Source organism: Crocodylus siamensis, chromosome 4 (assembly GCF_052110815.1).
Source record: "Crocodylus siamensis isolate JL-2025a chromosome 4, ASM5211081v1, whole genome shotgun sequence".
Classification (NCBI taxonomy): Eukaryota; Metazoa; Chordata; order Crocodylia; family Crocodylidae; genus Crocodylus; species Crocodylus siamensis.
In genome coordinates, this window is record NC_143398.1 from 147,552,960 (window position 1) to 147,577,665 (window position 24,706).

Consider the following 24,706-nt stretch of genomic DNA (forward strand, 5'->3'; position numbering starts at 1 on the left):
TCCTTTTCTCATGTATTCACAGAGAATAAAAAGAAAGGGAAGAGAGGGAGAGGGATTATGGAAAAAAAATATCAAAGAAGTAAGATGTGCCCAGGAATTGTTATTAATATTGGTAGAGCCTGATGCGTCTTCATGTACTAGGAAGATCTCCCAAAAGAGTTTGCAGGGAAAGGGTAATGCTGCCTACACAACCATTAAGGACCTCATCAGATGGCAAGAACCAAAGAACAAGAAAGTCAGGAACCAAAGAACATCACACGAGGGTAGAAAGTAATGTTGGTCACAGCAGATAGTGAAATCACTCATGAATAGGAAATCATATTACTGGTGACCACAATAAATGATTTATTAATAGATAAAGATAACAGAGACTTTGAAATATGACTGTGGAGCAGACATGCCATAATTTATCCATGTCTCACACTCATAAATCAGAGTAACTTTTTTAGCTTTCTAAATGTAACAAAGTTACATCTTCCTGTATCTAGGATCAACCAAGGTTCATGGCAACAGCACCACTCAGTCAAAGGAGGGAAAACTGATGCATCCATCATTTTTCATCGACTATTCCCCTTTTTCATTGTGCGTGTTGAACAATGCCTCCTCATCCATGGCTTGGTCATTCTGCTTAGTACATTGAGTGTACTTGATTCTTATAGTTGTTTAAATATTGTGTGATTTCCTTAGGGCAAGCAATTGATTTGCTATCTTTAGATGGAATGAGTAGGAGCTACTCATTGGGCTACAATTTATACAATAAATTGGGCTACAGTTCATACAATAAATTGTAGTCCAATTTGCAGAAGGGGTTTGTTGTATGATGGCTTACCATGAACAAAAGAAGCTAGTTTGGCATCTAACCAATAAAAGTTTCTTTGATACTGAGTGAACTGGAAAAGCCTAACATGAAGAAAAGAGAACTCAAGCTCAGAAGGTGAGACTAAGGGCTGTATCTAAGGATGGACTAGCAGCCTCAAGGGAGAGGTTAGATCTCAGGCTGCCTAAGAACTGCGAGAATGGCTCTGGTTGTGAGTCAAGCGTCTAGCAGATGAGCAGGCTGTGACTGGCTAAAAACCAGCAGCAGTGTATAGGGGGAGTGGCATACAAGCAGGAGACATGAAGTCGTCAATCTCTGGATGCTAGCAAGACGATGAAAAGGGAGTCCCCTACCAGAACACAGGCTATAGCGCTGAACTCTGGCCAGTGGAGTCTGCAGGCCAACACTTCATGCCCAAGTCATTGAGGTCAGGAAAACAGATCTTACGATGACAGGCTGAGAGCCATGGGACTCTTTAGCCTGGAAAAGCGCAGGCTCAGGGGTGATCTGATGGCCACCTACAAGTTTATCAGGGGTGACCACCAGGATCTGGGGGAAGGTCTGTTCACCAGAGCGCCCCATGGGATGACGAGGTCGAACGGTCACAAACTCCTGCAAGACCGTTTCAGGCTGGACATAAGGAAGAATTTCTTTACTGTCCGAGCCCCCAAGGTCTGAAACAGTCTGCCAGCGGAGGTGGTTCAAGTGCCTACATTGAACACCTTCAAGAGTAAATTGGATGCTTATCTTGCTGGGATCCTATGACCCCAGCTGACTTCCTGCCCTTTGGGCAGGGGGCTGGACTCGATGATCTCCCGAGGTCCCTTCCAGCCCTAATGTCTATGAAATCTATGAAAATCTATGAAATATCCTATTTAGACCTATAATATAACATTTTTATTTTGGGTTGTTTTTGGTCACTTATGCAAACAATATCAAAACATTAATTTGAAATGGAACATGTTCAAATAAAGGCTATTAGGTTTTTTAGGAAACTGGAGAACCTATCACATGAGAGCAAAAATTTGAAAGAATTTGGCTTGTTAAGCTAGGCAAAATGAAGGTATATAGAGGATATGTATAAATGCCTTCATGAGGTGAATACAAGGGTGAGAGAAGAATATTTGGTAATTTATGATGTGGTTGAAAGTAAATTTTCTTTTGCTTGGGAAGTGTCTCGTAATCCAGTGGTTCAAGGTTCTTGCTGGCTGCCTGTAGACTTTTATTTTCTCAGGAATGCCTTCTTTGGCTTTTGGGATTTTTTTTTACTTCCTCTGAAACATTGGATAATAGATATGGTACAGATGGAAACTGACTAGGATACACAGACATTCCTGCTGGTACTTGGAAGTTGAAGTAGTTCAGGTGCCTGGCTGCAGGGCCTCACTCAGGGTCAAACCAAATGCTAGATTTGCAGTTAGGAAGCAAATTTTCCCCAAGTCACATTAACAAAGGCTGCCTTTTTTGCTAGCATGGTCCTCTTTCTTGGGTCATCTGACTATATTAAGTCAACAATTCTCAATCATAGCAGTATGAAGGCAGTGATGGTGCCCGTGTCTCCCTGGTTCTTCACCTGTGGTGCATTATAGTCTTTTTTTTTTAATGGGGCATTTTGTGGCTGTGGTGTACAAGAAGGATTGGGATGGACAACTTCTAGGACATTTTGGGAACTTGCCTGCCTACAAATCCAGGAGACCACAAAATCAAAACAAGGAACAAAATTAGTTTTTGAAATGAGGTGCTGCTAAATGCAGAAGGAGAAGTCTCTGGAGTTTAGAACATTTTAGAACCCTTCTGTACACCTTCCTTCTGATCCCTTTAATCCTCATAGTGCTTGGTAAGACCAGACAAGACACAGCCAAATATATTTTGATGGCTCTGGTATGGCAAAGACAGCTTGAATTTTTGCACTTCTATGCCTCTTTTCCATTCCAAAGGATCTACTTTGTCTGCTTCTAGATCTGCCTTCCCTGTAAGGTAGGATAATCCAATGCCTGGATTTGAAGTCTATCCACTTCTTTGACCTGGGAGTTGGATGCCTGTTGCTGATAGAAGCGTTCTTTTTTTGTCACTGGTTCATGCATGACATCTTGATCGGCATTTACGAGACAGCCTTATGTTCCACAGTGGATGAGTTCCTCTTCCTGATGCAATAAGAAATCTCTAAGAATAAGAAATGTGTAACACTGATACCCAAAAATATGAATGATTTTTGGGAGTTGATATAGAGTGACCCATCCTTAAGACGGGACAAAATATACCTAGCAACAACCTTGCACTACATCTGTCCATGAGTGTAAGCTGAAGTAGATTTTTCTCAAGCTATTGAAGGATCTAAATAAGGTGTTCCTACTTGCAAAGGGTCTCGGTCCTGCATTTAACCTCACTCTAGTATATTTGGTGTTCTTTGGAATAACTGAATCATAAAAGTAGGGATGTAAGAAACCCCTGAAGGTCAAAATGTCCCCCTGCTGGCCAAAATGTCTCTAAGGTTGGCTACATAAGGCACATGTTTGCATATGGGCAATCCATCTCAAAAGAATTCCAGTTACTGTACTGGTAAGTAACTTTTCATTTTTCTGGCCATTAGTCAACTCTTTACCCAAGGGTCCTTCCATTTGGATAAAAGATTATTAAGGTTTAAACTGTCTGTCATTAGCTCCATTATCCAATATAGAGGTACAATCAAAATGGACTTTGTAATTAGATACATGTATTGAGTCCTTAATATCAAACAGAATTCATAAGTTATATTTATGGTAGTATAAGAGTGATGTTGTAGCTAGGATGGCCCAGAAATTATGTGAAAAGCAAGGATTTCGTAGGGTGATAATGTTTATTGGACCAACTATGTAGTTGGTTATATTTATATCAGTTGTAAGTTATATTTAGGCATATTCTCCAAATCAGCAGAAAGGTGGTAGCAGCAGAGAAATTAATCTCTTTGTACATATACCTACAAACTGAATGGATCTGTGAGTCTTAAAGAGTATAGAGGCAAATACCTAAGAATACTGAAATACTGCTATGCCATTTTTTCATAGGGCTTTTCTGTACATAACCATGATTTAACTTCCTGATTCTGACACAACTGCATGCAGAGGTCATTTCTTTTCTAGCTGCCTGGTTTTTTTAGTTCATTTCATACCAAAAATAGAAGCTTTAATATCTTTTCCTTTTGGGGCAGATTAATTTTCAGGCCATTTCCTGTTTCAGTACATATTTTTCTGAGGAACTATGTTTTCCTTTCCTTTAATTTTTAAAGAGTGGATTTCAGTGGGTTTATTCAAGGCTATAGTAGGGCTGCCTGTACACATATACATGTGCTTGGAAGGAAGGGGGAGGGGCATTTTTATTAGAGTAATTCCCAGATAGCCGCTCTAATTAAAATAGCTCATCATCACGTATTAAGTCCCCCTGCGTTTCAAAATGGCCACAGGGGTGCTTTAACTAAAGTTCATTCTTTCAGCCCTCTGAGAAAAGGTTAAAGGACCTGGATCTCTTCAGCTTCCACAAGAGCAGGCTGAGAGATGATCTTGTGATTGCCTACTAACTCACTGTGGGAGGCTGGGCTGGGGGAGAGCAGCAGGGAACCAGAGCACCTCTTGGCGTAACAAGGAACAATGGTCACAAACTGACAGAGCAGATTTAGGCTAGATTTCAGCAGGAACCTCTTCACCGTAAGGGTGGCCAGAATTTGGAATGGGCTTCCAAGGGAGGTGGTGCTCTCCCCTACTGTAGCAGAGCAATAAGGTGCCTGCTACTGAAAAGCAATAGTATGGGCTCAGGCGCTGGTACCTCACCTGGTGAGTCAGCTGACCGGAAGGGGCAGGGCTGCCCACTATAAAACACAGACAGGAGGCTGTGGGTGCTTCCTCTCCCTCCCTCTCCCAACCGGCAGCCGGCCTGAAGGAGCACTGTTAGACCAAGGAAAAGAGCTTGGCCCTGAAAGGGGAAAAGGGAAAGGCCTGGAGGTACAAACCACTAGTTTTATGGGTGCAAGATGTGTAGTTTAGAGAACGTTTTAGCCAGGAGGCTTAGATTTGAGTTATAGTCGATTGGTTTGCGTTATTGCTTTGGTTGTTTGTTGTTACACCGGAGGACTGGGTGAGGCCATTAGGGGTTGGAGGAGGCCTCGTAGGGGCTCCATGGTGGCATGGGGATGCCGGTGCCAGAGAGGGTACAACGTTCAGGGGTGTAGCAACCCCAGCCCCAGGGCAGGGCCACGATTGTGAGAGAAGCCCCAGGGCAGGCAGGCGCAGGCCAGGGAGCATCCGCGGGGGCGCGAGCAACCGCGAGAGAAGAGAGAAGCCAGGGCGCGTCTGTGAGGGCACAGAAAGGGATTGACCAAACAACATCCAGTACATCTGCGAGGCTTGGGGCATGGTACAGGGGTGGCTGGAGCCACACGTAGCCCCTAAGGCTGGAGTGCACCGAGCCACCTAAGACAGAGCACAGACTGGGATACATCAGGGCACCGTGTCAAAGAGGACAAAAAGGCAGCCTCCCTTAAACACTATTAACATCAAAGACGTGGTGGGTGAGATGGTGAGGGTGCGTTGACACCAACTTGGCACGGTAGGGGGTGCTAGGGGAGTTCACAGCACCCCTAGGTCCCGCCCTGTCATGCCTACCTTGAGGGTCTTGAAGAGAAGGGTGGATAGACATCTGCTTGGTGGGTCATCTGACCCCAGCACTCTTTCCTGCCCAGGGCAGGGGGTTGGACTCAATCTGCTGAGGTCCCTTCCAACCCAAACATCTAAGAATCTGAATCTGTAGGGGGGACCAACTGAAATTAGTAGATGACGGGTGTAAAACTAACAAGAGAAAGTACTTCTTATGCAGCGTGTACTTTACCACCTCCTCTGGCAATTAATTCTACAAGTTGACACAGATAGCATAGCCAGATTCAAAAAAGGACTGGATAAATTCATGGATGATAGATCTATTAATAGCTATTGTTTGGAGATGTTTCCTTTGGCATCTCTAAATCAATAATGGTGGATGTCACAGAGTTCGATGTTCTCCCTGTATAAAACATTAATTTCTGCCACTGTCAGAGACAGGATACTGGGCTAGATAGACCGTTGGTCTGACACTGCGTGGGACTTTTTATGTTCTTATTCATTTCACTGAGCCACTTACCTCTAGCTTGCTTGTCTCCTCCAGACCCCAAATAACTACTCTTTCTGGACTTCTGGAGGAGACAAGCAAGCTAGAGGTAAGTGGCTCATTCTGGACTTTTAAGCGAATCTCCTTCAAGAGGAGAATGCAAATTCCCTTTGGACAAGTGTACCCTAGAATCCAGGTCTCCTGATCCTTGGACAAGTACCCTAGCTTTGGGGCTAAAATATGGGTGGGTTTTCTGCTCCAGCATCAAATGATTACTAGTTGTAGGATGTTCTCCCCCTTGCTGCAACTAAAGTATTAGGTCTTACATGGCATTATGGAGTGTTGTTGTAGGACTGGACTGTTGTTGTAGCTGTGACGATACAGGAAGTGTACAAAAGACAAGGGTGTTTTTGTGGTATATTTTATTGGACCAACTGTATTGCTGCGAGAGATGTTGGGCAAGTTCAGGCAGAAGTTGACCTGCAGATATCTCAAAAACCCTTGCCTCCTGAGGCTTGGATGATTCTGTGCTGCCCTGAAGCCAGCATGGCTACAGTGCAGTTTCTTATGCATGCTCAGAAAGGAAGCATAGAGCAAGCATAGTCACGCAAGTGAAAATAATATCTAAACTCTGTGAACGTGCCCAGAATTGCAATTTTGTGACTACATTAATAGGACTTAGGTGAATAAAGGTTAAATCAGTTTTAACCTATTATGTATAGGTCTTGTTTCAGTCCTAGTTTTACATCATCCCTTTTTAATTTTTGCATCCAGGAGGAAGGGGTGAGAAAGGGAGAATGAATATGCAAAACCCTTGGTTGGATGAAGGGGATTTGGAAACAATCTGTAACACCAGCTTTCAATTCTATCACTCACTCTCCTTTCTCTTCCTTCCTTTTCTTTGTCTGTCTGCCTCTTCCATCTCTTCTACTAGTAGCAGCCATATTATTACACGGATGTCCTGACGGTGGGTTGCGCTGTGGGGGTCGGCTGCTGCTTTGGAACACCGCTAGGAGGCAAGTGGTTGCTGACTTTCTCTATTCTTGGGTTCTACAAGCCCTCATGCCCAACACTGTTCTTCCCTCACCCACCACTTCTTTCCCAACACTATTCTTAGCCTAGGATCTCTCTCTAACAAAGAAACTTTGCTGTTTATGATGGTTTACATCTGAACTGCCTTTATTTTCAACCCTGCAGGGATATACTCTCCTGGGGTGAGAAAGGGATGCTGTCTGAATTCTGCCCTCATTCTTCTGCCATTGTCTTAACTCTGTCCTGTTTGTAAACTTTTTTTTGACCCAAACATGATGGTATTATCATTCCCTGATGGCAGGGAAGGGTGCTACAATTTATGGGGAGGCACCTATGATAGGTGATATGGCAGTAGTCCAGCTGACAATATCTCTTTTTTTCTCCAGGGGTCCTTTTCAGCATTGAGGTCACATCCACTTACTTTGCTGTTCGCAATTACTGGCGTGGTTTTTTTGCTGCCACTTTTAGTGCATTCATTTTCCGAGTCCTTGCTGTCTGGAATAAGGATGCAGGTAAGATAAACTGTGACCTCTCAGTATGTAGTGCCTAGGCAACTTTATTAAAGTATATCCCCTACATCTTCTAAGACAAGAAATACTAGGATTTGTGAAATCTTGTCTATTGTCCTACTTGTATGCCTGAAACAGTGACAAAGAAAAGAAGGGGACAATGAGGACATGGGCATAGACAGATGTAATGTTGTTAGTGCTTCAGGCATCTTAAAAATATAATCAAATGAAATATAAAAGTGCTACACCAGGGGTGTTCAACAAATGTACCCCTTTATATTTTTTCTTGTTTTTAGGAGGTGAGGGAGGGGGCAGATTGGGGCCCCCTATAGATTTCATAGATTTCATAGACATCAGGGCTGGAAGGGACCTCAGGAGATCATCGAGTCAGCCCCCTGCCCAAAGGGCAGGAAGTCAGCTGGGGTCATAGAAGTCCAGGGTGAGGGAGGGAGTACAACTGAGGCAAGGGCAGGAGCAGGCGCTGCACAGCTGGGGCAGAGTACGGGATGGTGCTAAGAGAGTGGTTCATCTGGGGGGCAGCTTCTGCCACTGCACGCACCTTGGCAGAGGCCGGGGGGGGGGTTCATGCCCCCCAGATGTGTTCATGGAGTGGAGGCAGCTGCTGCTGCAGGCTGGACTCTGCACTCCGCTCCCATTGCCCCAAGAGCCATGCAATACCATGCTGCCAGGTGGGTGCCTCATCCATCCAGCACGTGTGCAGCCCACAGAGGGGCACTGCTCCTCCACCCCTACTCCTGGGAGTGGGCACAGAGAGCAAGCTGAGGTGGGGGGCAGGGAGCTACCACATGGGGCCTGTGGCAGCCGGCATGCCCCCCTCCCACCTCTGGGTAAGAAAAAAAGTATGTGAACGTGCCAGGGGAGATGCTGCTGCTGGGCCCTGGGACGCACCCCATCCCTGCATGCCTGTACCCCACCATGACCTGTCTAAGTACCCCTAGGGGTATGTGTACTCCCAGTTGACAACCCCTGTGCTACACTATGGCATGAACCAGTGCTTTTCAGACTGTTCCATGGAATCCTGGGGTGCCACTATAGGTCATCAGGGGGTCCACGGAAAGACTGGGGGTAATTGGGAAGCAGACCAGGAAGCAGTGCACTACCATTGCTGTGCTAGAGTGCCTGGCTCTGTGTCAGTGTAACAGGGTCGAATGCCAGGGATGGCCATGATGCCCTCTGGTGGCCCCATAAACCATGCCCTGTTCTGCCTTCAAGGTACCTTCCACTCCTTGGCCACCACACCTTGATGTACTTATTAGATAGAAAGGGAAGTTGCCTTGACAGTTCAAGAGCCTTACTCTGTCCAATAGCCATCAGGTCCCTCCTGAAGACCACCAGCTTAGATCTTGCCCTTGAGCTGTGTGAGCACTCCCTGCCCATCCATACCCCAGGGTACCGATAAGCCTTAAGGGCCAATTATGTGGCTCCATCTGACCCTACACCCCACCCCATGCCTTGCAGATGGTATTGATCAGTCCCTCGTAGGGGTCTTGGCTCACTTGGCATCTTCCCCTTCTCTCACTGGGCTGTTTAGCTCAGGATACTGTGTTGGATCCAATTCATGGTCTCCAGCTCCAGTCTTGCCCTATCGGGCTTTGGCTAGCCCCTCTGGGGTGCCAAGCCCTTGGCACCCATCTCCAACCTGCTCTGGGTGCCAAGCCTTTGGACTCCAAGCTTCACCCTGCTCCCAGCACTGAGCCCTCTGGCTCCAACCTCTGTCCTGCCCCTCCCAACAGGGCTCAAGGCAATCACATACCCCTTGGGTGCCAATGGGACTTCCAGAAACCATCCCTCATAGTCCCCAACAAAACACTGCTCTAAACCATAATCAAAAGATAAACCTATAACACAAGTTCTCTCTTCTGGGCCAATAAACATCAGCAAAAAGGGAAAACAGCCTTTTCCCCTGCCACTTAAAAGGGAAAACCTTCCCTCTACCTTGGGATAGACAAACAAGCACTTGGGGCAATCTTTACTAGGTACCAGCATAATCCCCAGCTCTGGGTTACATCCCCATAAGCTCCAAGAGTCTTACTTGTAGTCCCAAGGCAGCTCAACAGTCCATCAGGTGCTCCCTTGCAGCTTTCCTAGCCAGGAGCTCCTGTCCCTGAAGCTTGCAGGTCAGGAGCACTTTCCTCTTCAGCTCTCAGGGCCAGACAGTCCTCCTCTGGTTCAGACCCTGGTTTATCTTTCCCCCAGGCCCTACCCCTTTCTGGTCAGGTGACTCCACCAGGTTGGCTGCAGGCATCCGCTGTTTAGGCTTATGGGCTGGTTTCCATGGTAGTCCATCTGTAGCAGTGCCTTATCTCCCTTGCAGGGATCCAGCTCCAGTCCTGCTGCGGAGCAACTTGCACTGCAGTAGGCTTCCTACTGCTTATGTAGGCATCATCCTAGTGTGCTACTGCAGAGCAACTAGATCTGCAGGAAGCATTCATAATTCCTGTTTCTTCAGGCTAGTTCTCCTGCAGCGTTCTCTCTTGCAGTCTCTCCCCATCTAGGGCTCTTCCTGGGCCCTTTCTCCTCTAAAGTAGCAGTGAGTCCCTGGCTTTCTGTTACAGTCAGTCTTTAGGATAGGGTTAAAGGTGGTTAGAAAGTTTGAATACCACTGGCCTAAACAATATAAAAATTACCTGAAAGGACAGGAACAGGTTTAAAGTGCTTCACAGCTGTAAGGATGGGGGTGTATGCATTCTTGAGGAGTGCAGGGTTAACCAAGTACCTCAGTTTGTGAGGAGTCCAAATCTGAGGCTGAGGCTGTGCCAAAGGGATCAGAACTATGGTAACTAACTGTCCATTAAAATCCAGGCAAAGGCAGCAATGAGGATATCCCCAGGTAGGGAGGAGATGGCATGTTATGGACAGGCTGCAGAGAAATAGGCAGTGAGGGACTCATAGGCTGAGTGTGCCTATTGCAGGGCTAGCTGTCCAGCAGTGGTACAGCAGGGCAGAACCCTGCTTGAGCAGTAGGAACACTGCTAAGCCAGCAGGGTAGCAGCAGTAAACTGTCCTGAAGGCAGCTTGGTCATCAGGCCCAGAGTGGGAACTCCTGTGGTTGGCTGGAGAGTTACTTGCCAGGATGGGGTGGGGCTTAGGAAGTACATAAAGCCAGTGCCTGTGCCCAAATGGTCAGTCTGACCATACAGGCTGCCTAGGAAAGAGCTGTGGACCAAGAAGGCTGCAAAGAAGTTCATGGCCTGACAGCAGAACTGCCCTGGAGACTGTCAATAAGACATGGAAGATTTGCAGAAGAATACATCCCAGTGCAGGTTAATCTTGTAGCCCAGCCAGCAAACTGGTGGATGTTTTGGCTGTGGGGAAGAGCTGTACTGCTACCCAGCACATCCACAGATGATGGATAGTAGAATGACCTTCAGGGAACGTTAGCTGTGACATAAACAGGGGTAACTGGCGAATGAACAGGCATGGACCAAGAGACTTAACAGTGGGGGTCTACTACAGACCTCCCACCAAGGGGAAGAGCTTGACCAAGAATTCTTGGGTCAGCTCACGGAGGTAGTGAAGTCTAAGGATGTGGTAGTCATGGGGGACCTGAACTTCCCGGACATCTGCTGGGAAGAGAAGTCAGCCATGTCTGACTGCTCACGTCGGTTCTTAGCCAGAATGCAGGACCTCCATCTAAGCCAGGAGGTGCACAGCCCCACCAGGGGAGACACCTTGTTGGACCTGGTCCTGGCCATGGGAGATGACCTGGTGAGGGGGCTGCGGGTGCTCGACCCCCTGGGCGACAGTGATCATCACCTGCTGAAATTCACCATCCAGCACAAGGTGGCAAAGGCCTGCAGCAAGGCAGCAACCCTAAATTTCAGGAGGACAAACTTCACCAAGCTAAAGAGAATAGTCAGGGATGCACTGAGGTCCCAGAGGGGGGGAGCCAGGTGTCCAAGGAGAGTGGTTGCTCCTCAAGGAGACGGTCCTCCAAGCCCAAAGAGAGGTAATCCCAATGAGGACCAAAGGGAGCAGGAGGGCACACAAGCCCCCATGGCCCACCAAAAGCATCTGGGAATGTCTCCTAGCTAAAAGGAGTGGAAAAGAGGGGACATCACCAGGGATGACTATACTGCAGTTGCTCGGGGATGTAGGGGGGCAGTCAGGAAGGCCAAGGCAGAGATGGAACTGGGACTAGCTTCCCGGATTATGGACAACAAGAAATCCTTCTTTAAATGCATAGCGGGTAAAAAGAAGGTTCCGGGTAATGTGGGGCCCCTGCAGGACATGTTAGGAAATTTGGTTGTTACACCAGACAATAAAGCCAATATATTTAACGATTTCTTTGCCTCCATCTTCCTAAGCAGGGAGCGGAACAGTCACCCCCCCCCCCCCGCTGGGCCCCCCTCAGGCCCCAGGGGAGGTGCACCTAGGCCACGGGTTAGTGAGGAACTAGTTAGGGAGCTTCTGGAGGGATTGGACATATTCAAATCAGCTGGTCCAGACAATCTCCACTCTAGAGTACTAAAGGAATTGGCCGAGGTCATTGCAGGACCCCTGGCACGGCTTTACGAGCACTTGTGGTGCTCTGGTGTGGTGCCGGAGGACTGGAAGAGGGCCAATGTGGTTCCCATCTTCAAAAAGGGGAAGAAGGAGGACCCAGGAAACTATAGGCCAGTTAGTCTTACTTCGATCCTAGGCAAGCTGTTCGAGAAAATTATTCTGGCACACATCCATGAGGGGCCAGCAGGGGATTTCATGCTTAGGGGCAACCAACACGGGTTCATCAGTGTCAGGTCCTGTCAGACCAACCTGGTGGCCTTCTATGATCAGATCACCAAATCCTTAGATGCAGGGGTAGCAGTGGACATAGTCATCCTGGACTTTTGGAAGGCTTTCGACACTGTCTGTCACCCTGTTCTCATTAAGAAACTGGGGGACTGTGGTGTCAATGCCCACACAGTCAATTGGGTCGCCAACTGGCTGGAGGGCCGCACCCAGAGAGTGGTGGTGGACGGGTCATTTGCAGCCTGGAGGGATGTGGGCAGCGGGGTCCCCCAGGGCTCCGTCCTCGGGCCTGCACTGTTCAACATCTTCATCAGCGACTTGGACGAGGGAGTAAAAAGCACCCTGTTCAAATTTGCTGATGACACTAAGATGTGGGGGATGTAGGCACTCTAGAAGGGAGCAATAGGCTACAATCAGACCTAGACAGGTTACAAGGGTGGGCGGATGAGAATAGGATGGGATTCAACACAGACAAGTGCAAAGTGATGCACCTGGGGAGGAACAACCGGCACCATTCCTACAGGTTGGGGAACTCCCTTCTTGTCAGTACAGAGGCAGAAAAGGATCTTGAAGTCATCATTGGCTCCAAGATGAACATGGGCTGGCAGTGTGGGGATGCAGTCAGGAAGGCCAGCCATACCTTATCATGCATCCATAGATGCATCTCGAACAGGTCCAAGGAGGTGATCCTCCCCCTCTATGCGGCACTGGTCAGGCTGCAGCTGGAGTACTGCATCCAGATCTGGGCACTGCATTTCAAGAGGCATGTAGACAACATGGAGAGGGTCCAGAGGAAGGCCACTCATATGATCAGGGGGCAGCAGGGCAGGCGTTATGAGGAGAGGCTACGGGACCTGAACCTGTTCAGCCTCCAAAGGAGAAGGCTGAGGGGGGATCTAGTCGCCTGTTATAAACTAGTCAGGGAGGATCATCAGGCATTGGGGGAGTCACTGTTCCCCCAAGCACCACCAGGAGTGACCAGAAATAATGGTCACAAGCTGGCAGAGGGTAGATTTAGGTTAGATATCAGGAGGCGCTACTTCACAGTCAGGGCGGCTAGGATTTGGAACCAGCTTCCAAGAGAAGTGGTGCAGGCTCCTACCCTGGGGGTGTTTAAGAGGAGGTTAGATGAACATCTTGCTGTGGTCGTTTGACCCCAGTACTCTGTCTTGCCATGGCAGGGGGTCGGACTAGATGATCTACTCAGGTCCCTTCTGACCCTAGAAACTATGAAACTATGAAACTATAATAAGCCTGCCTAGCCTCCAGCTATGGGTCTACAAGTCCTTAATGGCAGAACAGGTGGAAGAAGATGTTAGAATGTCAAGAGCTGGAAAGGCAGGTGAAGGCTGCAGCAGAGCAAGATTCCCAGTTGTCTTGCTTTCCTTGTCACTGGATCAAGGTCCCATTCTGTCAAGATTCCCAGTTGACTTAGTTTCCTTGCCATTGGATCATAGTCCTGTTCTGTCAAGAGCCAGGTAGAAGCTGATGTGCAGCAGCTTCTCCACAATAAAAGAAGTCATGCACAGGTGTCTTCTATGCCAGCATAGGATGTTTTGGACCCAGTGCAGGGAGAGTTTATGTTGCAGCCAGAGGTCTGACCCTTTTGTTATAGTTTAGATTGGTGTTTTGGGAGTGGCTGTAAAAGGAGTGTGTGGAGGCCACAGCAGGGTGCCTGAGCTGCTTCAGGGTGTGAAGCCTCGAGCAGCCAGAGCCCAAATGGAGGGCCTGTGCTTATATAGTCAGCCCAGCCAGCTCTGTGCTTGTAGCTAGTGTTGCTCTGGAGCCAGGTGGCCCTGCTGAGAAGGCAGAATGCCTTTCTAAGCAGTTCAGGTTGTGTTCTTTTTGCCAGAATGTCATTGTACCAACATCCCACAGTGCTGTGCTTTCTTCCCCCAACCTCGCTGAGGGAGCCCATTTATGACTTACTGCAACTTTACTGCCCTGGAGCCATGGGCTTTGCCTTGATTATGACCCCACCTTTTAAAGCTAGGTTGACAGACATGCCACAGCCATAATTTTCTGTATCATCATCCTGGAAACTTGGCTTGTGGAGTGCAGCTGAAAATCTCTTGAGCACCCAGTCACCCATTATATTAATTACTTTCATCCCAGAACATATGTGGCCGCAAAACACTCCATTAACTGGAAGTGAGTGAAGGTCATGGACTTTATTTCCACCTGGAGTGAAGAGAGCAGCCAGTAGTCCCTCGGGAAGACTCTACAGAAACAAGTTGTGTACACATAAATCATAACAGAGATGGCAGCTCATGGCACAACTGTGACTGGCTATTGCAAGGCCAAGACAAAGGTCCTAGAGGTGCAATATCAGAGAGCTCATGACCCCAGTTGGGTCTTGGGTGCCCAGAGGCATAACTAATGCAGGGGAGTTTTGTCCATGCATTCTGGAAAAAACTCCCCTGCATCTGGGAATAGGGGGGGAGAGGGAGAAGAAGGGTGGTCATACCTGCCCTAGGTATCCCTGCTTCTCCAGCTTGCTCCTTCCTATCTCCTCCAACTGTGTGGGGCAGGGCTGTCTTTGCCATGGCAAAATCTGGGGGCACCATTCTGGCACCCCCTCTAAGTCACTGTTTGGGGCTGGGGCTCCTTTTGCTCCCCTCTTAGTTACATTTTTATGGGTGCCTGTCAAGTGACATACACTCATCACAAGCGCTTGCAAAATCTGATGGATTATTACTCCATCAACTTGTGGTTCATCACCAACTTTGGGGGGATCCCAGAGTTGTCTGACAACAGTGATGACAGTGAGCTAGAGGACCATGAGGAATTTTTGCTCAAACCTAAGCCTCAGGAGGGACAGGAGGATTCTGGGGAGTCCTTCCCCCTGTTTGGGACTGCCCAGCAGGGGATGCACCAGCCATCAGAAGGTTTTAAATGTTAAAATACATGTGACACCACAAGACAGCATGTGCTGGGCAGTGTTGAGTATTGTACACATGTGGGTTTTTCTTTTGTCTGAAAAGAAAGTCAGAGGTCTCGGGCTGTGCTATAACCAATCCACCAGGAAGTCTTTTCCTTTTGCACAGACATAGGCATGCACTGCTTTCTGCTGAGGATCATGGGTCATGTCTTCCCAGAGGTCTGGTCAACATGAAGTAGTACAGTAATGACAAAGCCTTGCCTCAGTGTCCTCTGGGTCTGTATTCTAGACTGACAGGGAGGGAGTTTCAAAACAGGAGGACTACCATAGAAAGAAGCTTGCTCTCTGTCCCCAGGGCTATGTTTGCCGATTTCCCAATGACTGTAATACAAAATACACAAACAATAGTAAAAGCAAGAGATCACTGCTCCCTTTCTAAGGCAGCGTCCACCTTCCTGAGCCACACAGTCAGGCGCCCTGTTGCTTGTTCTTCTCCTCTGCATGATGCTTTTCCTTGCCTAATGGCCACAACAGGAAAGTATTCTCAGTCCTGCCTGATCTCTGCTGTAGTGGTTAGGCAACGACCTGTGTTGGGGGAGGTCAAGGTTTTATTCTCCCAGAATGAGGTAAGAGGAGAAACCTTCTTGTCTGAGTCATTTGAAACTAGTGCTGAACATAGTTAAATGGGGCAAGCAAGGGAGCAGATGGGCAAGAAAGGGTTGGGTGGTTAAGATTGAAGCTAGTTTGTTTCTGCTGTCTCTGATTTCTGAGACTGATCATTACCTCTGTACTTCCTAGAACAGGTGTCAGCAGCCAGTGGACCCATTGGATCTGGCCTGTGAGCATGGGGCTTTGGTGGCATTTGGCAGCAGGAGGCTTCAGCTGTGGGTGCTCTCCCCATGCTGACATGGAGACAAGTGGCAGCAGTGCTTGGGTCCTAGCACCTGCTTTCCCACCCTTTTCTGACCCAGGGTGGGTCAGTCCAGCTCACAGCCAGAAGAGGTTGCCTATCCTGGCTTAGAAGAACTGTATAAAAGTAGCTCCCAGAGAGGATCTCAGTTTCGTTCTCACGAGTGATCTTATCAGTGTGTGACTAGGATGATCCCTGTTGATATGAACCAAGACTGGTCTTAAGAATATTATCTTTCAGAGTCTAAGATATGGCAAGTAGAATGAGAACAAAAAAAATTAATCTTCTGACAATAAATTATTCCAAGCAAAAAATGAGACACTGGGTGTAAGGCTGAAAGTGAATAAACTTCCATTTAAAAAGCCACATTAAAAGAACATTAATTTTGCAAAATGATGCGCACAAAATGCATGAAATACCATAGTTGGGGCTGTTTCCACTCCCTTAATTCTCTGAGTCCATTGCTATTCAACCTATAATTATATAGGGTACTATTCCCACACAGCCTCCACCCCATTCAGTGTTTCTTACCCGTTCTTTCTCTTCTCTTCTTCTCTTGCTGTCTCTCTTTCTCATGCAGTCACCATTACAGCCCTGTTTAGAACTAACTTTCGCATGGATTTCCCCTTTGACCTGCAAGAGCTGCCAGCCTTTGCTGTAATAGGGTAAGTCTACAGGGACGTGGCTAATTGCAATGCTAAAAGTATGTCAAGTTAGCTCTGCAGGTCCTTGCATAAAATCTAAAGCATAAAATCTTTAGACTATTTGGCTCTCTGTAAGGCTCAGTTTTCGGATATAGTGATGTTTTGTGTGAGCATGGAAACCCAGTCCGATTTTTCTAGTGTTCACAGGATCTGACCTGAGCTCCTAGTCCAGAAAACCAGATATTCAGCTCAGCTTCTTCACTTTTTTAGGAGGCTGCACCCAAATTTGTTCTAGGGCTACACAGAACTCAAGTGATATTTTCAGCATGCCTAGTCCGCTGAATAGTGGCAACACATAGGAGGTGCACGGGGGTGCATGCCACCCCCTGACAGCAGCATTCCCTGCTTAGGTGACAGTTAGGGGAGCAGGTGGGAGTGCTGGTGCCCTCTCCACTGAGAACGCCAGCCAGGGAGTGGGGGTGCCAGGAGAAGCGCTGCTGGCACTTCCAGGTGCACTGCTGAACCCTCCCCCCCACCAACGTTTGGTGTGATCGGCCATGGAGGGGACCCCCCCAGTTGTTGACTGGCCACTGTGGGGGCAAGTGGCCTCCCTGACTCAGGAAGCACTAGTCACCCATGCCGCTGAAGGTCAACATGCTAAGTCATTAAGGAATTGCTAAGTCCTGCCATACAATTTTTCTTCTTCTCCTAAAAGTACCATTGCAAACTTCCACTTATTCACTGACCTTGGGTGAATCCAAGGGAAAATTGGCTTTTAAACTCAGCAACTTTAAAAACACAGTGTCTTTTTGGCTTTTGAGCAGTCTCAGATTGTAGCTCTGCATTTCTCTAGCACTTTACCTCTGCTAGGAAATGTACACCATTAAAAACACTTTAGGGGGTGAGAGGTGGCCTTAGATGCTACAGTGATGGGTATAACTTACAAAAAAACAGAGAAAGAAAAAGATAAGGGGCTTTTTGCTGAGCCTCTCTAATGCTTTTAATTATTTAGCAATGCATTCCCTCCATCCCACTGAGAGCAAATTCCTTTCTCTTACTCTCTCTCTAGTTAGCATATTTTCTGTCCTTCAGACCAGTCTAACGATCATAGGTCAACAGAATTTCCACTCTTGAGGTGGTAAATTTAAAATTTATAAAACTGCTCAAGAGCATCCACACTCCATTGGAGGGAAGGGGATAGAAATTTACCTAGAATAGAAAGAGCTTTCATTTGAAGTTTACCTTAAGGAATTCAAGCTATTTTCTATAGACATCATCAATGGCAAATGAACAAAAGTATTGCAGATTCTTACTGTTTTATCACTAGTTTACTGATGTTTGGTATTTCCATGCAAGCACATGAAATAAAACAATTACATGGCAATTCCATGTTCTGCTGAAAAAAGTAAGTTTCCAGTGATGGTAGCTTAAAACCTGACCTTGATTCATCTTAAAGGCACCAAAATGAGAAGCCAAATACAAACAACTTTTTCTTATCTTTTTCATGCAATAAAAAGTATTTTTTTAAAAAACAATCTCATGATATTGGCAGCCTGACATGCATTTTGAGTGCTTGGGATTAGCAATAGTGAATACATTTTCTTTGTGGACAGTTACAGAAAATATTTAAAAACTTAGCTAAAGGGTTGCCTGCAAAATGCCTTTTCTTGAGGAAAAGCAGCTGGCCAATATTTTAAAATAAAATATGTTTAATTGAAAAATATCCTTATTTTATAAAATGTATGTTTTTGTGAAAATTTCGTAATCAGTTTTTTTCTATATTTTTTTAATAATTGGTGACAAAAATTGTAAATAAAAATCTTGCCAGCTGTTTTTTTGGTCCTTGCTGGTTTTATTGGACAGTTGTCATTTTCTGTGTGGTTGTGAGGTCTTATGCAGCCTGTCAGGATATTCCACAATAGACAGATGGGTCTGTGTAGTCAGTTACGCCCACTGGTCATTTTTTGTTTTGCTGGTTAGAGATGCATTCGGTTTTTGTTTTTTTCATTGCCAGTTTTGATTGGTCAGTCCAGGATTATGGCAGAAATTTTTCAAGATACGATTTTTTGGGAAGCATTGCCACTTTTAAAGAAAAAGTCAATATTTTGAAGGACTGATTATAACTTTTACAAAGGAAATTCAAAAAATGAAAAATCTGTCTGCATTGTAAATGAATGGAATGATAAATTAATGGAATTTTTTCAGGATTTTCAAGAATATCTTGAAGATACTGATATCTGTGCACACTGCAATTAATTCCCCAACCAGAGTATGTGCTGCGTAAAACAATGTTTCCTTTTACCAGGTTTAAATGTTTCATTCTTTAGTTTCACTGGGTGAATGAGATGTTTTTTGATTATGCTAAGACAATGGTCTTTGGTCCTGATTATAGCAAGGAGCATGCAGGCTGTTCATACAGCTTGCTGCACTTTTTGGTTAGGTAAGTTATTCTGTAGATCATGAAATCCAAAAGAGAAGCAGAAAAGAGATTTACGCAGCCATGTTCTGTTTTTCTGGGGGCATAGTTCCCCTTTTAGAATGGTTAAAATATAAACTGAGAGAGAAAAGAGTCCAAATAGGTTTGTCCTCCTTTGCCATAGCCCCCAGTGACTTTAGTAAGTGGCTTAGGCAGCTTTAGGAACAGACTGTTTATACCCACTTGCTTCCATGTAAAAGGCTAGGTGAATAATTCTGCGTGAAAAATCCTTTAGCCTTTATTCCCTGATTGATAAGATGTGTGTGGTGTTTATTTTACTTCTCATCAATTACTTTTATTTTCAATTTCTTTCTTTCACCATAGGATCTGTTGTGGGTTCCTTGGAGCATTTTTTGTTTACCTCAATCGCCAAGTGGTTTTGTGTGTCCGGCGACATACAACTTTAAGCAAGTTTCTCACCAAATAGTGAGTGTGCTTGAATATTAATACTCTGTTGTAGAGACTACAGTCTGAAACCCTTCTTCATTGTGGATAGTACCAGCTGGTCTCGTGGAATCCAGTGGGACTTTTTGTGAAATATGGTGCTAGTCAATATTAGGGTGAGAGTACACATTACAATTAGCATATGCCAACTCTAAAGAATGTTAATTGATGTTAGCATGTGCTGTGAGCAGCCACACATTAAGGTTTAATATCTTCTCTAATGTGCACTGATCAGACCTGCTGCTAGAGGACTTGTGAGCAGGGGCATAGCTACAAGCTGATGAGTCTGCTCCTTTCTGTCCTGCTTGCCAGCTCTCTAGCCACAGTATAGGCTGGGGGCTGGGGGAAGGAACCCTCTGCCACTTGGATTGCCCCCTGACCGCCTCAATCATCCTCTGGCCCCCCAATTGCTGCCCCCCCACCCCACTAGCACCTGAATCAGCCTCTCTACCCTTTGATTAGCCCCTGTACATCCGGATTGTCACACTGATTTTTTTCGCCATTTGGATTGCTGTCCCAATCAGCCCAAGAGTGGCAGTGGTGACAGAGAGGGCAGGGAGGGTTCCCCCTTGCTGTCTGCTCCCATGCTCCCTGTAGCCTGCAGTCCACACTGACCCTGTGCACCCAGATCCAGCCCCTGCTGGGCCCTGGGGCTCAAAGGGGAGCAGGGGGAAGGGGTGGGGGTCAAAAGGAGATACTAGGCAGCAGTGAGACCCAGTGGGGGCTGGATTCAAGCATGGAGGGGTGGTGGGATTTGTAGGGAGCCTGGGAGCAGGCAGGGAGGAGGACCTTCCTTCCCTTGTTGCCACCACTTCTGCTGGTCTGATTTGCATGGCAGAGTGGTAATCCCAGCATGGACGAGGGGGAGGGAGTGACTGGGGTTGTATGGTGGATGGGATTGAGGTGTCAAGTGGTGATCCAGGGGTGTGGGAGACAACTGGGGGGGCGGTGTTGGGATGATTGGAGGCTGATAGGGGGTTGGAAGGTGATCTGGGGGGTGAAGGGCATGACAGCCTGGCAGTTTTCCCCTCCCTTTCCACTCCTGCCTTCCATCCCTCTATCCCTTTCACACCCTTTTCCCTCCCTCCCTCCCCACTCATTTGCTCTGCAGCTGTTTCTAGCCATTTGTCTAGAGCTGTAGAATCATGGGATACTGGAGGACCACAGATGTGTGGTTTTGTCTTAATTGAACATTCAGAGGTTAACTTGACTTGAGCTAGGTAGCACATCTCAAAAATAATCCTCATCCAAAGTGGCACAATTTTAAAATGCCTAGGGGGCACTTAGCACTTGTTAATGAGCCTTAATGTGTGATAATTTAAGGTTTAAATGCTCTTTATGTGGTCTAATTGTAACATGTAATCTCATACTTAGTAAAGATATCAGAATCTGTCCCAAAGAGTTTATTTCAGGTGAAGATATTTTTATCCACAAGCAAACATTTTTTTTCTGAGCTGGATTTTCTTTTTGACAAGCTTGGTCTGGAAGAGAGATGTTCATGTTTCCCTGCCATTTTTATTATGGAGGGAAAATATAATTGATTAGACAGGAAATGTTCTTAAAATATAAAATCAATAATCACAAAAACATTCAAAAATGGAGCTGGAATGGACCTCAGGAGGTCATCCAAAACAATTTCTTCTTTAGAGGCATAGTTTACTTATTTTAAGATATCTCAGAGAGAAAATGTCAATTTAAATTTGACCTAATAGAAATATTTCCATACTAAAACATTAAAAAAAAAGAGCAACAACAAGTAAATAGTTGGAAATACTGCATTGTTGAGGATCAACAATGAATCTGAAAGTAAAGAGAGGGGAACTGGTCCCTTGGATTTATTGCCCCAGCTAAGACAAAATGAAAAGGACATGTAGCAAACCCATGGCATTTTATAGCACTTTCCTCTTCTAATAAATGGCATGCTGTTATTATCGACATAGAGAAAAAAGGTCTTTTTGCAACATCCTAATTTTCAGTGTATAGTGGCCCAGTAAGAATATATAAAGTATTTTGCTACCTCTTAACATTTCGAAGGGCCTTACTGTGTGAGACAGAGTGCCCTTAAGTCCTAGCGTCTTATAGATTTGAACAGGGAGAAATTTCCAGTTCAAGGAAAAATCAAAAGAACTGTATTTATGAGGAACAGTTTTCTCAGTCCTCATTATGGAGCCTATCCCTGGGGTACAATTAGAACAGTCTAAACTGCAACAAAGTGAACATAAAAGCAGACCAGATGCTGAGAAACAGGAAAATTACTGTGTAATTGAAAGCATAGATTCACTGGCTGTATGAGATCATTAGGTTGCCTAATGTAACCTCCTTCATAACATAAGCCAAGACATTTCGTACAATAACCACTGTATTGAGCCCAATTATTTGTGTTTGAACTTAAAAGTGGCATGGGAAGAATTCAGAAAAAGAGTTTGGTGAATAAAACAATATCTTTCATTTAAATAATATTTTGCTCCCAAAAATGGTAGTGCTTCAGATCTTACACTTCACCCAAAGATACATCAGGTAATAGAATTCCACTTAGCACCACACCTGTAATATAGGTATTGGCAGTAGTGTAGATTCAAGAGGGAGAAAACACTTCTTTTCTACCTTACCAATTAGTTAGCTACTGGAGTCTCTCTAGCAATTGACTCTGATTTTGTTGGTAATTAGTGTGCAAGCATGCTTCAGGTCCATCTATGACCCAACAGAGTCACAGCCCAAGGTATTAGGGCTGAAAGAAGTGAATGTGATATAGTTTTTAAACATTTTTTTCCAGCCGCCTGATATACCCGGGAGTTATAACCTTTCTTATAGCAACTGTGACCTTCCCTCCAGGGTTTGGGCAATTCATGGCAGGAGAGGTAAGTGGGACATATAGTTATAAAGCTGAAAATGTGTAATTCTGAGAAAAAATGAATGCATTTAATGTTCTCTTCACCCTTCAGCCCAATGAACATACACCCTGGGAGAAGGGTTTCCCCTTCCTTAATGGGAAGTAGTGAGAAATGTTCAAGGCCTTTGAACACTTATGAGCCTGGAAAGAGATTGTTCTTTGAATAACAATAATAAAGTCACAGGGTGGAGGGACCTCAAACGTTATGTTGTCTAATTCTTGGTTTTCACACTCTGCTTCAGGCAGGCATAAGCAGCTTAATGTGAAAAAATTAACTCCCAGTATGCAAGTGGCCTTGAGCATTGTAGATTGGATCCAGTAGCTTGGTAGGCTGGATCTGTATGTTGTCAACCCCTGATCTAGATGAACATTTTCAAGCAGGAAGAAACATAAGGACCCCATCTTCTCTTTGGTGGGCAACCTGAGTGTAGCACTGGCCCAGTTTAATCTTTTGAACCTCACTGTTTTCTTGCCTTTTATCTTTGCAGTTGATGCCAAGGGAGGCCATCAGCTCCTTATTTGACAACTACACTTGGGTAAAGTACACAGGGAACCCACAGGTTTTAGGGAAATCTGCCGTCTGGATTCACCCCAACGTCAGTGTCTTCATCATCATCCTGCTCTTCTTCCTCATGAAGGTAGAAAGCCCACCCCTTTCCTAATCTGGATGTATGCCTCCCTTCCATTCAGAATGGCAGCTCTAGATACTGACCTCCTTTGTAAAATGCTTTGAAATCAACCTAGAAAAATGTTCTATGTAGAAGCTACAAATAATTATCATTAGGAAGAGTTTGAGGTCCATCTGCTGAGAGGAGGAATAATTTTGATTCTTAGATTTTACACGCATCGCTGGGGAATATTTTTCTGGAACTGAGAAATTATCCCCTTCACCCTGACCTTCCTCTCTTTATTCTTGCCCCCTACAGACTGAGACCCTTCCACTGATCACTGTCAAGTGGCTTATAATAAAGACTGGGGTATAGTTTCTTCCTTAAGTCGGGCCATTTTTTACTTTAGATGATCTGTATTTGCTGTTTGACCCAGTTGTCTCTTCTTGGAGGCCTAGGAAATCTCCTAGCAAGCATGCTTCGTGGTGTGTATTTGATGTTAAGTGTAAGGTTGGAAACTACTAAGGATATTTCCAAGCATTATTTATTTATGGTTTGAGGCACCATATTTTTCTATAATACAGAGATTTGGTTGGTACTTCTTTGGCTCAGTTTAGCATGAGCTACAGCAGGCTCAAGTGTTACGGAAACTTGCAGAGAGCTGTCTATGACACTGGCAGATTACCGAATTAAAGCAAAATATGCAAAAATAAGGCAGACTTGTACCAGAGAGTCTTATGGAAGCTACAACAGTTCCGACTGAGAAGTTGATCTATGTAACCAATGCATGGGTGAGAGGAGGAGGAGGAGAAGAAGAAATAATTTCCGTTGTTTAGGGGGAAGGAGAGAGATGGCAGGGACAATTTAGCATTAGGCAGCCACATGCCCTTTATTAGAAATGATCAGCAATGTTTGATGAACACCCCACCCTGGACAGATTGTTCTTATATCTGTCAGACAGAGAGCAGAAGGTTCTTTAGTAATGCTGGCCGAGCATGTTCTGTAGCCATATTTATTTAAACAGAGAGACCGGGCCATGTGGAATATCTTTCCTGTGTCCCTCTGTTCTCCAGTGAAAAGCTTTGAGAAGCTGCAGTTTTAAGAAATGCAATGCTTTGAGAAACTGCAAATGTCAGGGCATATATTTTACTGTTGGTTTGTGTTAGAGTGGAATAGGTTCCATAATGAAGAGCCTGCCCTTACTATGGTCTGGGCAGTGATCAAGTCTGATTCTCCACTGCACTATACTGTGGTCCAAGTTCTTAGCTGCAGCTGGGCTGAATATGGTACAGCTTAGGGCAAAGGGGACCAACCTGGTTGTACTCCACTGTTGTAGCTCTTCAGATTGTAGGGCCAGCCCAGAACCAATCCAGTCCTTAGTACTAGAATAGACAAAGGGCTGTCCCTGGCACTGCTTGGGGGCAAAGGTCATCCATCTTTGGAATATCCCTATACCACTGGATGTGAGAGGTCACATAGATTCATAGATTGTAAGGCTGGAAGGGACCTGGGAAGATCATTGGGTCCAGCCCCCTGCACTAGGCAGGAAAGACAGCTGTGGTAAGGTGACCCCAGCAAAGTGACTGTCCAGTCTTCTCTTGAAGATTTCCATGTTCTGGAATTCCTGAATC

At 45.7% G+C, this 24,706-nt stretch overlaps 1 protein-coding gene across 5 annotated transcripts in view; it reads left to right on the forward strand.

The window, feature by feature from the left end:
- CLCN1 (chloride voltage-gated channel 1) overlaps positions 1-24,706 on the forward strand; it is a 137,461-nt gene that overhangs the window by 88,924 nt on the left and 23,831 nt on the right. For all 5 annotated transcript variants that reach the window (XM_090044121.1, XM_090044116.1, XM_090044117.1 and 2 more), the window contains 6 exons: positions 6,867-6,945; positions 7,348-7,473; positions 16,594-16,678; positions 19,458-19,559; positions 22,351-22,435; positions 22,956-23,105. In XM_090044121.1, the coding sequence (XP_089900247.1) occupies positions 6,867-6,945; positions 7,348-7,473; positions 16,594-16,678; positions 19,458-19,559; positions 22,351-22,435; positions 22,956-23,105 (627 nt within the window). The remainder of the gene's footprint in view (positions 1-6,866; positions 6,946-7,347; positions 7,474-16,593; positions 16,679-19,457; positions 19,560-22,350; positions 22,436-22,955; positions 23,106-24,706) is intronic.